Source organism: Diabrotica undecimpunctata, chromosome 6 (genome assembly GCF_040954645.1).
Source record: "Diabrotica undecimpunctata isolate CICGRU chromosome 6, icDiaUnde3, whole genome shotgun sequence".
NCBI lineage: Eukaryota > Metazoa > Arthropoda > Insecta > Coleoptera > Chrysomelidae > Diabrotica > Diabrotica undecimpunctata.
In genome coordinates, this window is record NC_092808.1 from 43,265,567 (window position 1) to 43,283,535 (window position 17,969).

Sequence of the window (17,969 nt, forward strand, 5' to 3'; positions counted from 1 at the left end):
AAACGAAGAAGTCTCAAGAAAGGCAAATACTGAGAGAGAACTACTCAATTTGATCAAGGTACGAAAAATTGGATACCTCGGCCATATTCTGAGAGGAAAAAAATACGCAATCCCTTAACTAATCATCCAGGGAAAGATTGAAGGCAAGAGAGGAGTAGGTCGTAAACAAATGTTGTGGCTACGGAACATAAAGAACTGGACAGGCATAAATAAGACTGGCGATCTTTTGCATGCCTCAAAAGACAGACGTCTGGCCTTAAGATAATTCGCCAACGCACTATAGGTGCACGGCACTATAAGAAGAAGAAGATAAATAACTGCTATCAATATAGTTATTACTGTAGACTATAAAAATCTAATTGGTATTTACATGAACATATAAACACAGTGAAGAAGACCTTGGTGAAAAGAATGGTCAAACCTGGCAATGTAAGTGAAAAAAGTGAAGCTCACAGTATAGACAGAAAACTGGTAATAAGGGGGCGACTACACTAATCAAGTTTCTATATAAGTAACTTCTACAGACACGTAAAACTAGGCGTTTAAAATATTTATCGGGAAATAGTTAAACAATACTAAACGAGAATATTAATATGGCTAATAAACATCTGCAGTACAAATATATTGTAGTACCAATATCAAATACAAAACTTACAACAAAAGATATCGTTAACATGACATTATAAGTTAAAATTTTTAACTTCAATTAACACATGTCCTAATTTTTCCCATTATACATTAAATTCAAATCCTTAAATTTATCCGTTACCCCTCTTTCACCTAAATTATTTACTAGGGCAAACAAATAAGCTTGGTTCCTAAGAATTTCCATCTTATTTTCAAAACTACTCAAGGGAGATTCTGATTTAATGATATTTTGGTTCTGAGTGGTACTAATAAAATATTGCTTTAACAAATCTGTCGTACTGTTTATTAAAGGTTTTAACGAATCCAATGGAACTGTTTCTTGTATCGCTTCTGGTGAAGCTGATTTTCTTTGTTTTTTGTTTACAATTTTTTTATTGGCACCTTTACACGAGCTCGGTTGTTCCTTTTTAGGCTTCTTGGGTAGTTCTGATTGATCAGATGTAGATGTGTTTTGGATATCTTGGATACTGTTATCGAAAAATTGATTTTGTTTTGTTTCTGGTGTGTAATCAAGTCTTTCGTGAACGCTAACAGGATATTCTTCAGAACGTTTAGCATCAGGAGATTTCTTCACAGCCTGCAAAGAACAGGAGAAATGTTAGCAATGTTCGTTTGCAACTTCTAATAAACTACTATTACTAGTAGAGTGTATATGATTATAACTTCATACAATAATGTCATCTGCAGTATTAAAAGAGTTAAAAAAAATTTAATTTATTATTGTTAGTACAGTAAAACCTCGATATAACGGACCTCTATTTAACGGACTTCGGATATAACGGCCAAAATATCCGGTCAAATGTAAAAAAAATAAAAACATACTGTTAGTATTACACATGCTTAACCCGTCCCAAACCACTGTATTTTACAAAGAATTTCAATAAAATTTAGCATAAGAGGACACATTTCTAATAGGAATATGTATATATTTTTTTGCTGAAAAATAAACGCTTATTTATTCGTTGTGAATGAATATATTTAGTAAACGTCAGTAAATAAGTTAAAATTTTCGCAATCTCACCCTTTAAATAGGGACAAACGGAAAAGAATCAATGTAACGATCAATCAAAAAATAGACACTAGAGAATATACAAAAGTTGGAGTCTGGAGCGTCTGTGTCTCATATATGTGATCAATATGGTATAAAAAAGCAAACTTTCGGAAACAAAAAAAAAACCAAATTAATAAATTTGCATCAATGTTTGATATAGGAGAGCACAGGAATCTTAAAAAACGAATGAAATTGGCTCGTGAAACTTTACTGGAAGAAGAAATCTTAAAATGGTATGGCCAACAACGTTCTAGTGGGATCCCGGTTCGAACAGTCGAATTGAAATTTGCTGCAATTAAATTAGCAAATCATATGGACATACCATTCAGAGCAAGTGATGGATGGCTCTTGCGCTTTCGCAAAAGGCACGGAATCATGAATAAAAGAATTTACGGCGAAGCTTTAACTGCACCAAAAGAAGAAAGAGAACCTTTTAGGCAAAAATTAGTAGCACATATAAGCAAGTAACGAAATGCTATTAGAGTCTCAGATTTACAATGACAATTAACATTGACTAAACTGGTTTGTTATTGCGTACTTTGCCTGAAAGCGCACAAGCCTCCAAATATGAAAAATCGGATTCTGGAAGAAAAATCAGAAAGGACAGAATCTCAGCACTGCTTTGTGCTAACGCTGATGGATCGTATAGATTGACTCCTGTAGTGGTTGTCAAATCTCGTAAACCTAGAGTTTTAAAAGACATAATGCATCATATGCCTGTTTTATACTATAGCTCTAAAAATGCATGGTTCACCTCAGATATTTTCAAAAATTGGTTTTTCAAAGTAATTGTACCTTCAGTGAGAAAATTTCAAGAGAAGAAATTGGGAATACCGCCAGAAGAGGTAAAATGTTTATTGGTTTTAGACGACGCTCCTGCTCACCCATCTGAAAATATTCTACGTTTAGAAGATGGAAACTTTAGGTGTGTGTTTTGTAAAAAATACAACATCTCTTATTCAACCCATGGATCAGGGAATAATTTTGGCAGCCAAACGAATATATCGCACATAGTTTTTAGACGAAGTAATGGTTGTATTGTACGATGGAGATAATGCAGAAGATACAAGAGGGCAGCGTACCTTGCAAAACTTAAGGTCTCACAATTTATAATCAACAATTTTTAGTTTTGCTGTAGCATGGGAGAAGGTGAAAGAGCAAACATTAAAAAATGGTTGAAAGAATTGGTTTGATGGCCAAGATGCAGACATAGATTTAGAATGGTTGAAAGTTACTGATTTCTGTAGGACAATACATAATAATGCCGGAGAACATATAGTTGAGGAAGATGTTTTACAATGGCTAGAAGTAGATGAAGGTGACCCTGGGCATAACATCATAACTGAAAGTGAAATAGAAGATGAAGTTATGAACCTAAAAAATGATAACGGAACTAAAGATAGCAAACAAGACGACAAAACAAGACTGTTAAAAATGAAGTTATCAGAGGTAAGATCGTATCTCGACGATATAATAACATTTATTGGTTATTCATCAAATAGTTAAACTGTATTTAGGGAGTTGATCATAGAAAATCAGCAAACATGGAAAGTGCAAACGAAACTTATTCAAAACGGGATTACCGACAGCAAGCGTGTCGATATCCACAGCAACGTCACTTCACTAACTATCCTTAAATAGAATTTTGTTTGTATTTTGTATTTTTTGTATATTATATCTAATTACAGTGTACATATATATTTTCAAAAAAAAGTATTTTAATTTATTTTAACCATATTTTTATATAACGGACTTTCGGCTTTAACGGACACCCCCTCCCCCCAAGTAGTCCGTTATATCGAGGTTTTACTGTATTTTGAGAACAATTTCCGAAGTGGATATTGAAACGTCAATTAACTTATTTTAAACTTTAATTGTGGCTTATTCCCATTAAAATAGTAATTACATAAAGGTCAAAATTTACCCTATGGAAATATGAAGGGTAAGGTAAGGGTAATTCATTTTATAAGAATTTTAGGTAATCAACTTATTATGTTGACAATTTCCGGTGCCAAGCACGTGCTAAATTGTACATGAATAACACCAACGATGACCAAATAACAAAGCATTAGAAAATACCCGTACTGGTTAAAAACAAACGTTGTCTACGCGGTACTGGTAAACAGGTAAACAACCAACGTTACAACTAGTTACCTAGCAACGACGGTTAACTGGTCATGACAATCTTCCATCTTTGGTTTGTTTCGAGGCAGTTTATGTCGAGATCAGTTTGAGTTTAGAGTATTTGTGTGACGATCTGGTAAAAAGAACCAAGAAATGGAAGAAAATTGGCCGAACTGCAGATGTAATGAAAAAGTTCAGGTTACAGCCTCGCGAATTAGGAGATGATTGTAAGTGTAGAAGATTTAATTGTTTTAAAAACACTATTGCTCAAGGGAGGCAAAACAAAATTAACGCATTCAATCAGCAAGGATCAACAGATGCTCAAAACATTGATTTAGCTGGCTTAATTGCTGTATTGTCAGTTCTAAGACAAAGGTCACGAGAAAGAAGAAGATATATCTGTCTGCAGTAGTGCCTTTACTGCAATGCATGGTATCACTAGATCTTAGTTGATCCAAATTCAAACCTCACTGAAATGAGGTAGTTTGGGAGGAATTGCTTGTGTAGACAAAAGAGAAAAAGAAGTTTTCTTTAGACTTCTTTTTCTGAGTATTCAGATTCAGCAACATATTACTTCATTTCGGAGCAGGTTGAGTGATTCTAGCATTTACGTCTCCAAAAAAGTTTATTTAAGTGAAGAATATTATTACGAAGATGTTTCAAATGTTAAAGAAAAGTATCCTGCTGCATCTGTTTTGTGTGACACCTACCGAAATATTTTTATTAACAAGTTTAATATGTCATTGGGATACCCTAGGGCAGCTACCTGTAGAAAGTGTGATCAGTTTAATGCAAAAATCAAGACTCTTTATTCTATTGACGATGCAGCACAGATGCATCTGTGCTGCATCGTCATGCTGAAATGCTCTATCTATGGAAAATAAATTGCTCAAAACTCGTGTCCAAGTTTACTATAATAGAAAATGAGCTGCCCAAATAAAAGCTAGGAGAACTTTTGAATATGAATCAATCGTCATGGGATTATAGGACAACTTTCTATGTTTTCGTTTAACATTCACGTACTGTCTTTAGGAAAATCCTGTTTGACGACTTATCATCGTTTCGGTTCTTCTTTATTTTCAATGAACTACCAACAGAAGTCCGTTCTCTTCACATTTTCTGCGACTTAGCTGGTATACAAAATAAAAATTTCACAGTTGTTCGGCTACTTCATTACATTGTACACGATATAAAGGGTCTAGATACTATTCAATTCATATATCCCGTCAGAGGACATTCGTATCTAGGATGTGATAAAAGCATGGGCTTGATCAATTTAAAGATTAGGATGGAACTACCCGTAGATTGGATAAATGTGTTACAAGATGCAAGAAAAAAGCCGGAACCGTTTAAAATTATACACGTGGACCAGAAATTAACGAAACCGTGGACTACTTTTCTGTGTCCAAATATACAGCCTTTAAAATAACTTACAAAATGTTGTATATTAAATTTTTTCAAAGCCTTCGTTTTAAAGAGGCAACCCTGAAAGGGCTTGAAAATGTCGCTAAACGCATGCGAATACAACATGTGGTACAAACAGTCACCTACAGGTCCCCCCTTGTACTTGTAAATTTGAGAGAGTGTTGGATCGTGCTTTTATCTATTTGTCTATTTTAGTAATAATAATCAGTTGTCAAAATGTCACTTTAGGTCAGTGTATTCAAGTAGTTATAACCTCCATCGTATGTGTAACAAACGCGCGACCTTCTATGTAACTGTTACTTTTATGAAAGTTGGAAAAGTACGGAAACAAATACCTAAGGTAAGTGAAGGAAGAAGAAGATACAGCAACAGTAAACTTACAACAGTTAAATATCTTAGAGGAGGTTTCTGTCTAGCAATACTTTGATTATGTCGCAGGGGAAAAAACTGTAAAGACGTAGACGAACTTTTGAAAAGATGTGTTTGTGGCTCGAAATAATAGTTAAGTAAAAATTTAAACCAAAAAAAGTAAAGTGTGATATTAAAAACTTCTAACCTTATTTTCTTTCTCCTCAATATTAGCATTGGTATTCTTCGAACAGTCTTCTGGAGCTGTGGAGAGATTTATCGGTGTATTTCTAACAGTTCGTACAGGATTTCTTCTAGTACTATACTTTACTTTCTTCTTGGCAGATTCGATAACTCCAGCTTTTCCATCTTTACATTCTGTAGTATTATCGTTGTGACTTTCAATTTTGTCATTATGTAAGCTTCTTGAAGCATTTGACATATTTCTGATGACTAGTGATTCACTTTGTTTCTCAAGTTCGGGGTTCTTTTCATTAAATTTTGAATGAGACATAATTTGGTGGGACTCTGTATCCATCTTGAAGTCAATAGCATTTGCATTCTCGCTTTCATTCTTAAATGATTCTTCATTCGCACAGTGGATATTTACAGCTTCAGATATTAGTTCCGTTGTATTTGGTTTAAAAGATTTATAGTCATTCGAATCTACGGTAAACTGATTACAACTTTGATTCGGTTGAGTTATTTTAGATTCCTCCAGTAAAATAATTTCTTCTTTTTCCAGTATATCTACGCATTTATAGTTTGCTTTTACTGTAGTCTTCTGAGTATCTATTTTTCCAGATCTGTAACCAAAAAAATTAAATGGTAAATTTATAGTTGTTTTATTTGTAGAGTAAAGTATTAACCAAATATTTGTAAAATAAATATTTTTCTATAAATAAATAAATAAGCATGCGACCAAAAAAATTATTTATAACAACTCAGATGTAAGCATATTTTAAAAGACCTTAAAAACTATGGACATATGTATTAAAGTCATCAAACCGTTAGAGTTTGAAATATGCATAAAAAGCACTGAATTAAACTTTTCTATTCAAAACGATGTCAAATTAACATAAAAAAATTTTTGTTAAAATTATAATTAGTAGTGTAGTTTGAAATTGTTTAACTTTTAAGTTATTTAAAAGTTTCATGTTTATAGAAGTTAATATTTTATTCAAGTAACCACAAGCAGTACGTTTTTTTGTTAGTTTTATCTAAATGTAAACATTTGTTTTTAGATTATCTTGAGAAAGGAAATCAAATTTCCCAAAAGCTTGACTAAGCTCAAAAAGTCTCAAAATCAAATACTCAAAAACTCAAATAAATTGACTGCATTCCAAAAGAAAAAAATAATAGGTTATATAAGTAACAGTATATATATATATATATATATATATATATATATATATATAGTATATATATATAGTATATATATATATATATATAGTATATATATATAGTATATATATATATATATATATATATATATATATATATATATATATATATATATATATATATTCCATATTCCGATATGAAGTTAAAATTTGGACTACTTATAAATAGCTTGAGACACCTGATAGACCTAGAGATGACGATATTAGAAAAATGTTAAGATTTTGTGAATAAAAAACGAAACGAACAAAATTGTGTAAAAAGAACTTCCAAGTATTTCTACAAGACATGAAACCCTTTGTGTAAGATATTTTTACTGACGCAAGGATACACAGCCTCGTATATCTGTGACAGATAACTTAAAAGAATAATGCTGACTAACTGGAAAAATCCTGACCAACAATTTTAAGATTTTTACATCACATAACAATTTGTCAAATAATTTACCACTCTACGGAAGAGAATTTACAAAAGAAGGAAACGTTATTTTCCACTCAAATATACAAATCAACCGTAGATATGTTGTTTTATGTACAGTTCTATATTATGTGCGTAATGTACATAAAACTCTAATAGTTACCTATATCAAAATATAATTTATTAGAGGAGATCATCGGCTGTTGTTTTATAATTCACTGCAATTAAATATGATCACATTTGATACATTTGATACATTTGATACATTTGATACATTTGATACAGTTGATACATTTCACATGACCAAGTTTCGAAGTAATAAATAATATACTTGTAGATCTTAAGATAAATAGATGTAAACATATTTTGTTGGATATTATGTCAATTTTAAAAATTCAATAATATCCAATTATTAGTTCATATAGCTATACAAATGTACCACTCCGAAATCCAAATAAAAAAACTCCGTAGTACTTATACAGCGTATCTGTAAAGTATGGAATAAATTCGATATTTCCTAAATGAAAAGCTTTTTTAAAGAAATCTAAAACACGTCGATTTTTAAATTTAATGTTCTACATTTTACAATAAAATTTCATTATACAAGGTGATACACATTACAGTGATGACGTCATCGGCTCTTTTTTTAAATATATCACCCTGTATTTTAGGACATTTTTAGTTCGATAAAACTGAGCTGATTTCAAAAAATTATAATACTTGGGTCTAATGGATCTAATTTAAAAGATATGCGCTTGGAAAATAAATTATTTATTAAAAAAAATTTATTAAAAATCCTTTGTAAAAGGTATATATTTTTAAACACCCAAACGGGCTGTTATAGACAAAACGTTTTCGGAATCCATTATTCCATCATCAGTGTCTAGGTGTACATGAATGTAGCCACTAAATACAGGGGTAAAAACCCGTTAACAAAAATTTTTTTTCAGTTGCTTCCATTAAGTCCTCGTAGACACACCGTCTCAGGACTTGCAACTTCAACGTGGAGTCATATGTCGCCATGTTACCTAATCCAACGGTAACTTTAGCATCCTAGCAATTTATATAATATAATGTAAAACAAATGTAACTAAATAAATTTTTGTTAACGGGTTTCTACCCATGTATTTAGTGGCTACATTCATGTACACCTAAACACTGATGATGGAATAATGGATTCCGAAAACGTTTTGTCTATAACAGCCCGTTTGGGTTTTTAAAAATATATACATTTTACAAAGGATTTTTAATAAATTTTTTTAATATATGGTATACAGCCAAATACAGGAACGTAGATTCCTTGTGGAAATTATTTATTATCAATTGCAAAAAAAGTAGCCTACTTCTAGTTTTTGATAAACTGTAATTATTTTTAGTAACGTTCAATAACAATTAAGTAGTACAATAATTGTATTAACTCGTGAATGTTCTGTATTATTGCTTAGAATTAATTTAAGTAGAAATGAATTTGAGTGTAAAGCAAACAATTGAAATACTCATGATGATTGGGTATGGAGACAAATCGCAAACTCAGATGGAGGTGTGTAATTTATTTAATGATAAATATCCAGAAATACCCATCACGCAGTCAACAGTAAGTAAGATTGATAAGAAATTTCGAGAAACTGGTACGGTTGAAAATGCACGCAAATCAGGTCGTCCCTCTGTAAATTATGTTACAACATTAGATGTTCTACTTGCTTTTGAAGACGATGCGCACACTTCTGTTAGTAAGATTAATAGTGATCTCGATGTTTGCAAAACAACGGTACACAAATTACGCAAAAGTAAGTAAAGTAAATAAAATGCACAGTTGTACAGGAATTAAACGAGGATGATCCAGATAAAAGAATACAATTTTGCGAAATAATGATGGATAACAGCCACCGAAGCCCTCTCTTGTTTCAAAATATTATTTTTTCTGATGAGGCTACATTCAAATTAAATGGCGAGGTCAACCGTCAGAATTGTAGATACTGGGCAAAAGAAAACTCCAACTGGATGCGGGAACATCTGCACAATATCCGCAAAAGGTAAACGTATTGGCTGGCATTGTAAGAAATAAAATCATTGGACCATACTATTTCGAAGGTAATTTAAACACACCAGCATACCTTCAGTTTTTAAGTGGGTATCTCGTACCTACTTTAGTTAATTTATTCCCCAGTACAATTAATCTTGGAGGTTTTGATAAAAGTTTATAGTTTCAACAGGATGGTGCGCCTCCGCATTATGCTTAAAATGTTAGAAGGTACCTAAACGAAATTTTTGCGAACAGGTGGATTGGAAGACGTGGACATATTGAACGGCCAGCGAGGTCGCAAGACCTCAATCGTTTGGATTATTTTATGTGGGGTCATTTAAAGAATGTTGTTTATAAAATCAAACCTGCAAATATTGGAGACTTAAAATCAAGAATTCGTAAAGAAATAAACAATATTCCTCAAGAAAGCATAAACAAGGTTCAACAAGAGTTTGTACAACGTTTTGGTTACTGTCAAATATAACAAGGGCTACAATTCGAACATTTAAGATTAAGTCATGTATTAATTACTGGATTACTTTCAAGTTATTTGTTATAATTTATTAATATTATAAATCAATAAAAATTAATTTTTTAAGTTCAGATTTTTCAAATTATATTCGTTAGACCTCCAGTATTATACTTTTTTGGAATCTCATTTTTATCGATATAAAAATGTCCTAAAATACAGGGAATTACATTTAAAAAAAGAACTGATAACTTGATCACTGTAATGTGTATCACCTTGTATAATGAAATTTTATTGTAAAATGTAGAACAATAAATTTAAAGATCGACATGTTTTAAATTTTTTAAAAAAGGCTTTTCATTTAGGAAATATCGAATTTATTCCATACTTTACGGACTCACTGTATAAAGGAATACCGCTAGTTTCACGTTTTTAAAACGTTTTAAAGACCCCGGTCCAAAGACGACTACGTACGTAATAAAGAGAAACCTTTAACAAAAACACTTCGATTTTAGTAGACCAGTAAACAAAGATAAAATACTAAAAACTAAAAATTTCATACAAGTAAATGACAAAAATAAGACCAAATGTAGCTTGCCAAGTCATTTAATTAAAAATATAAAAGAACAACGAAAGTAGAATACTAGCTGTGATCAAAAATGTTAAAATTGATATATGTATAATTTATATAATAATATAATATGTACAATCTGCCAAGGGCATATCAGCATATGTATAAACTTTGTAAATTTATAAATATCAGTGGTGGTTTACGAGCACAAGCGTATTTTAAGAATGAAATTTAAAAAAAGACATAGTTATAATGTTTGTCAAAATATTGACATTTGCAGATAATATAATAAACAAAAAAAAAGAAAACGTTTATGAGTCCCTGCTGACAAACCTGGTTCAAAGCTAAACCAAATATGCCTATACGCTATATACGCAATATACGCTAGTACAAATATCCAAATATCATCATAAAAGCAGACTAAGGAGCTCTGTGGAAGTGAAATAAGCCCTGAGATAACACATGGGTTATGAGATCTATATAAGTTCATACAACGATTGTAAGACACAGAATTACTAATCGTGGCCTAGGTTGGTAAAACAAAACAAGGGATATAAAGCCAATTAATAGGAAGAATACTTAGAAAACCGAAGATTCGAAAGTGTTTGAAATCAAAATTGATATTACGACCTAAATATGTGCCCTCTACAATTTTCAAAGCAAACAGACGGTAAATGAACCGACATGGGAAATAAACTTGCATTCCACGACAAATCGATTCACCTAGGTAAGAACCTTTCGTGAAAAGAAACGAATAAATACAGATATAGAAAAAAGTTAAGGTTTGATTTCACGTACAGTGCCTTTACTATCCGCTTATAGGTATTTTATTTTAGCAAAACTCATCAGAGCGACTGACGTAAAAGCTCTGAACGTGAAATCAATTCGTTCTTGCCATAGGAAGTAATAATAAAATAACTTCATACAGATGTTACAGGTGCCATCTTAAAATAAAAACAAAACTTAGAAAACCGAAGGTTTATAAGTGTTCTAAACCAAAATCAGATTATTACCTAAATCTGTACTTTCTATAATTTTCAAAGCAAACCGGTTTTCGGCTTTCTAAGTTTTGTTTTTATTCACAGATGACGCCTGTATGAAGTATTTTATTGTTACTTCCTAGAAGCGAATATTAGAGGCACTATATGTGAAATTAAATCTTAACTGTCTTTTCAGTCCAATTAATGGAATTGTAAGAAGTTAAAAGACCTTGTTGTATATGTATCGCGGGTTCATGAACCACTTCAGCCCTTAAAATAACCCCAGTTATTTCTACTATTTCAAGTAGCATCAAAGAAGCAGCAGAGGAGGCCATTGGACTAAAAACTAATTCCGCTAGTAAAAAACTTTGGTGGAATCAAGAAATTGAAGAACTAGTACTTCGGAAGAAAAAAGCATACCACAAATGGCTAAATACAAAACAGGAGTTGGATAGAGAAGAATACAAAGATATTAAAAAAAGAACACGACAACTAGTAAACACAGCTAAACGAGAAATGTGGGACAAAAAATGCAAAGAGATAGACACATATATGGGAGGTAGAAAATGCTCAGAGACGTGGAAATTCCTGACAAAAGTTAAATCAAATGAAAAAAGAGAAACAAACATACAATTAATAACAACAGAGAACTGGATCCGACATTACGAAAATCTATTAACAGAAAACAGAGAGGAATATAGAGAAATGTCTCCAACTGAAATACACATACAGGGAGAAACGATAAACATCGATGAGAGGACTGTCATAAAAACGATACAACTACTAAAAAATGGTCGAGCTGCAGGTCCGGAGGGAATTCCAGCAGAACTAATCAAATGCGGTACTAACAAACTGTTTGAACGATTAACCTGGTGTATAAACCAATATCTAAACGGTGCACCAGTCCCGCATGAGTGGAAAGTATCCTTCATATCATCTATACATAAGAAGGGAAGTAAACTGGACTGCTCAAACTATCGAGGTATATCAGTAACCAGTACCTTAAGTCGCCTATATGGAAGGATACTTCGAGACATTATCGAACAAGAATATAAGGAACAAGAAGAAGAGGAACAATCTGGCTTTAGAGCGGGAAGGAGCTGCACCGATAATGTGTTTGTTTTGAAACAAATAATAGAAAAAAGATCAAGTACCAATCAAGAAACCCACCTTATGTTTATAGACCTTCAGAAGGCCTATGATACTGTACCCGCTAAAAAGCTATGGAATGTTTTGCAGGAAACAAACATTAACCACACAGTAATTAACGCCCTTAAACAGCTTTATGAAGGATCAACGTCGGGAATAAAAATTGGAAATAGACTTTCAAAAAAATTTCCTGTAAACAAGGGACTCCGGCAGGGGTGTTGCATATCCCCCACATTGTTTAAAATCTACGTGGCGAAAGCACTGTATCAGTGGAAAAGAAAGTGTAGAGGAATGGGCATTGATCTGGGAGAAACTTGCCTATATACCCTACAGTTTGCAGACGATCAAGTCCTTATAGCCAACGATAAAGAAGACCTGACATATATGGCCAGAAAACTACAGGAAGAATACAAGAAGTGGGGTTTAGAACTCAATACACAAAAAACCAAATATCTCCCAATAGGCGCAGAACTATCCAACATTCAGATGGACACAACCGAAATTGCATTCTGCACTGAATATACCTACCTAGGAATTGATTTCGACACCACAGGCACAGACAATAGGGAAATTAGAAAACGAATAACCCAGGCCCGTAGAACAATTGGATGCCTTAACGGAGTTCTTTGGAGCTCAGAAATTGGTAAAAGACGAAAATACAATATTTATGAATCTCTCATAAAAACCAGCTTAACCTATGGTACAGAGACATGGAGACTAACAGAAAGCAATAAAAGAAAACTCGAAGCAACAGAAATGGATGTATTTAGACGATCACTTCGAATATCTTGAGCAGACAGAATTAGAAACGATGAAATAAGAAATAGGATGGGGGTAGATGGATCACTGGCAACAGACATAGAAAGGAAACAACTTATATGGTATGGCCATGTTCAAAGAATGCCAGAAACAAGACTACCGAAAATCGCCATGAAATGGATACCACCAAATCGTAAGAAACGAGGAAGACCAAAAAGAACATGGAAGGAGGGAATAACAAAGGCAATGAGCTCCCGAGACTTGACCGAAGAACAATGGAATGATAGAAATTCGTGGAAATTAGGCATCGGACAACGACGCAAGACGTTTTGAAACCGATATATATATATATATATATATATATATATATATATATATATATATATATATATATATATATATATATATATATATATATATATATATTTCTACTATACATATTACACATAGTAAAAGGATCATTCTAGAAATAACCTTTTAGCTAGCATGGATAAATATCTAAAACTCTACCTGACTGGAGATTTTAAGGTTTGGGAAAACATAGTCCATGAAAATGACCACAACAATTTTGACTAGAAAACAATATTTTATACTCCTAACTGGAAGAGTACAATGAGGGCATCAAGATTAATGGCGTACCAATAAGTAATTTTCGATATGCAGATGATACTGTTATACTGGCCGATAACATCAAAGATTTACAGATGATGCTAAATAGAGTAAATAGAACTGGCAACCAATTTGGCCTGAAGATCAATAGAAAAAAAACTAAATTTATGGTGATCAGTAAAAAGAACATTCAACATATCGACCTGAATATTGAAGCCGAACGTATTGAAAGAGTACACCGATTTAAATATCTGAGATATACAGTAAATGATAAGTGGGACCCAGATGTAGAGATTAAGATCCGAATTGAAATAGCAAGATCCAAATTCATCAAAATGAGAAAGCTCGTAAACAACCGCCGCCTAAGCGTTAACCTCCGATGGCGCGCCACGAAATGCTACGTAATCTCTACGCTACTTCACGGAGTTGAAGGGTGGACGTTAACAGCAGCAACTATAAAGAAGTTAGCAGCTCTAGAAATGTGGCTGAATCGACGCATACTGAGAATACCTTGAACAGACAGAGTGACCAACACAGAGGTATTAAAACGAATGGGTAAAGAGGTGGAATTTTTAACAACTGTTAAAAGGAGGAATGCGTCATACCTGGGCCATGTGTTCCGTAATGATAAGTACAGTCTGCTACAGCTTATCGTGGAAGGCAAGATTGAAGGTAGAAGAGGTTTGGGCAGAAAGAAGAAATCCTGGCTGAGAAACTTGAGAGAATGGTTTCAAATACCAGAAGCTGCGAACATAATACATGCGGCACAAAACAAAGAAACCTATCGTTTGATGGTCGCCAACTTTCGGTAGAAGACGGCACATAAAGAATACTCTTAATAAATCTGATCGTAACAGTAATAAAAATAAAAAACTACTGTAAGTTTACATAACACGATATTTCCTAAATCACAAGAGCGTATCTCTCTAGTTACCAGTAGAAATACTAATTAACGATTTTACCTTATTTTTATGTTTTTATAGCAATAAATTATATCTTCTTAATGGTAAGGAAAAATTCGATATAAAAAAACCACGTCAAAATTCCTGTAGAAAACGTATAGATTTGCTTATTATAGGTAAATATTAGCAGAAAAGCTCATCAAATACCTGGCTATTGCGACATTCTGACAGAAAATTATTTCTCGGGACGAACAATATTCTGATACACATATAATGAAAATCAAAAACCATTGTGATATTTGCACTACTTTATTTGGTGTTTGGTGCGAAGACTATTTCAAAAAATTGTTTGCCGGAATTCAACAATCCATAGAAAATGCACAAAAAAAGAGAAGTGCGAAATAGATATAATAAATAAATAACAAAATAATAGGTAATAAATAAATAATGTTTGAGGCAAATTCTATATACTGAAAAACTTACTTTTTTGATCTTCCTAATTTGCTTTTCTTTTTATGAGAATTTTTCTTATTGCCCATTTTGTAGAACTTTGCTGCGTAACACAATCTATACAGATGAAAGTTTATCACAACTAACTAAAAAATTGTTAACTTTCTTGTTATATAAAAATTTTTCTTACCTGCACCACACCCTCATTAAACGATGATACTCAATCTAAACGTTTTTTAAGTTGTTTATTAGATTCTATCAATAAGAATTACACAATTTCTGTTTTCCTCTTCGTTTAATTGTTTGCTTTAGATTTACCAAAATTCCCTAATTACTGAAAAGTGAAAGCAATAGATCGTTATGTGTAGATAAAATTTATTTTGGTTCATTCGTTTGCTCTTTTTAGTCTTATACTAATATGGATATTTTATTGCATAATAAAATTTTAAATCGAAAAATATTATGTCTAAAAATATATGAAATTAATATATTTCTGACACAATTTTGTTCCATTTCCTCCTTTTAAAATGATGCTGTGAAGTGAGACGGAATTTGTATCTATTTACACCATAGTTGTTAGTTTGTTTAGATAGTCCTTTTTCAGTTTACGTCGACCATTTTAAATGTTACCTTTAAAATGAAATGCAAATTTCAGAATAAAAATCAAAACTAAGAAATTTCAAAACTTCCTATTTTTCAAAAGGCATGCTCTAGTACATCCATAACTAATTGCATGATCTTTGAATTATATACTGACTCTCAGATAATCAGATTCTCCTTTTTCTTTTTTCTTTCACGAATCTTTTCACTATTTTTTCTTTCAATTTTAAAGTGTGTAACAATATAAATATAGAAATAATAATGAGCATGTTATTCAAATGTAATTTCAAATTGATGGGCATTAGTTAAAAGAAATGAACATATGTGTAGTATTGAAGAGCTTAACTCTTTGTTTTAACTTATATTCTAGCGAAATTTTCAAAAACACGCTTAATAATATCAAAGCGAGAGTTATTGTTAATGGAAAACTAATTAAAACCTTTGTATATGAAGATGACACTGTGATTATTGATGTACAATACAAGACCTATGACATCTAATCGAAAGCTTAAGTATGAATAGTGCTGAAATGGAAATTACTAAAAACGCTAAAAAACGAAATATATGCTAATTACAAAAAGACTAAAATATACAATTGATGGTATATAACAGGTAGAAAAATATCAGTACTTGGTAATTTTGATTAATGAAAGTAATGATCACACTGCAGAAATAAAAAGGCAAATAGAGATTGCCAGAAAGTAGTTATATGAATGAATGAATGAAGCCCACTCCTAACGTGCAGAAATCTTAATTTAGAAATCAGACTACGTACCATTCGATATTATATATTTAAAATTTTACTATATGGAGCTGGGATTTAGACATTCAAAAAATAGGTAAAGAATCAGAACTATCCATCACTATACAAACAACTGGAATCTGTAGGTTACGTGTTGAGGGGACCAAAGTATAAAATTCTAAACCTCATCAAACAGGGAAATATTTAAGGAAGAAAATCTGTTGGCCGAAGGAAAAATTATTGGTAGAAAAATCTACGTGATTGGTATCAATGTAGATCGTTTTATTTGTTTAGAATAGTAAGTTCAAAAACTAAAATAGCCATTATGGATGCCAATCAAAAAAGATATTATCTGAAATCAATACAACATCGTCCGAAAAACATATCATCTCAGCTAATCTCCATTGTATATTATTAAGCATATCTTGCCGGAGGGCTACAAATATTGTTTAGGGGAGTGTGTCACCCTGTCTTACAACTCTCTCTATGTTTCTGTTTCTTTGTTTGTGTATTATGTGTTTGGAATGTCGAAGGCGTTTTAGAAGTCAACAAAGACAAGCACAAGAGGTTTGTTATATTTAATGCATTTAATAACCACAGAAAAAGCAGCAGCTACCTGAGGAAAGGAATCCTAAACGTTAAAACGTTTAAAACAAATAGAAAAGGTTAATGAAAGTGAATAATAAAGGTAAAATGTAATAGCACGTCTCACAAAACAGAAAAACACAAAACAAAATAGGTACCTACATTGATGGAAGGCAACGGTATATGCGTATTTCTGACTATTGGTCGTCTTCAGTCGTCGTCGTTAATTGGTTTACAAGGCAACAATCAACAATACCTTTTAATCCTTTCATTAATATACCTATTACATTTCTTGTTTTCTTGTTTTGCAAGACATTCCATTACATTTAACTTACCATAATTTTAGATTTTGATATACTTAAACAAAAAAATCTGGAAAATTTAAAGCACCGGAAATTTTAGAGATTAACTTAAAATTTCTAATCAAATTCCTAACTACGAAATAGATCATATTATAATGTCGCTTTACTGTACATTGCACCTACTGAATAGGCACAAGAAAAAAATGCCTATTTGCTCTTTGATATATTCTTGGTAAAAGTCACTCCAGCGTTGTTAAAGTTACTCAATGCTTCTTTATCCAATCACTGATTTGTCTCCTATTATTTTTTACTCCTTACCCTCTGATTTAAAATTTTGCAGTTGTTTCTCTTTGTATTTTTGTCTCTGTTGTTTTCATTATTTGTTTTGTTCTACTTGTGTTAGGCCCTGTTTTT

At 32.1% G+C, this 17,969-nt stretch overlaps 2 protein-coding genes across 2 annotated transcripts in view; one reads left to right on the plus strand and one right to left on the minus strand.

Moving 5' to 3' along the window:
* Positions 1-17,969, plus strand: part of LOC140444316 (nephrin-like) — a 368,578-nt gene that overhangs the window by 326,373 nt on the left and 24,236 nt on the right. The window lies entirely within an intron of this gene.
* LOC140443397 (uncharacterized) lies at positions 719-15,456 on the minus strand. Its single transcript, XM_072534638.1, has 3 exons — positions 15,360-15,456; positions 5,805-6,402; positions 719-1,225 (listed from the first exon to the last, which is right to left on the minus strand). The coding sequence occupies exons 1-3, from the start codon at positions 15,413-15,415 to the stop codon at positions 719-721; spliced, it is 1,161 nt and encodes a 386-aa protein (XP_072390739.1). The 5' UTR covers positions 15,416-15,456.

Bases quoted from the DNA above. Each gene is read 5' to 3' on its own strand.
- LOC140443397 (XM_072534638.1), bottom strand. From the start codon at position 15,415: ATGGGCAATAAGAAAAATTCTCATAAAAAGAAAAGCAAATTAGGAAGA. The intron at 6,403-15,359 runs GTAAGTTTTTCA...TTTTGGTTACAG, and splicing joins AAATTAGGAAGATCAAAAAA to ATCTGGAAAAATAGATACTC. The intron at 1,226-5,804 runs GTTAGAAGTTTT...TGTTCTTTGCAG, and splicing joins TTGAGGAGAAAGAAAATAAG to GCTGTGAAGAAATCTCCTGA.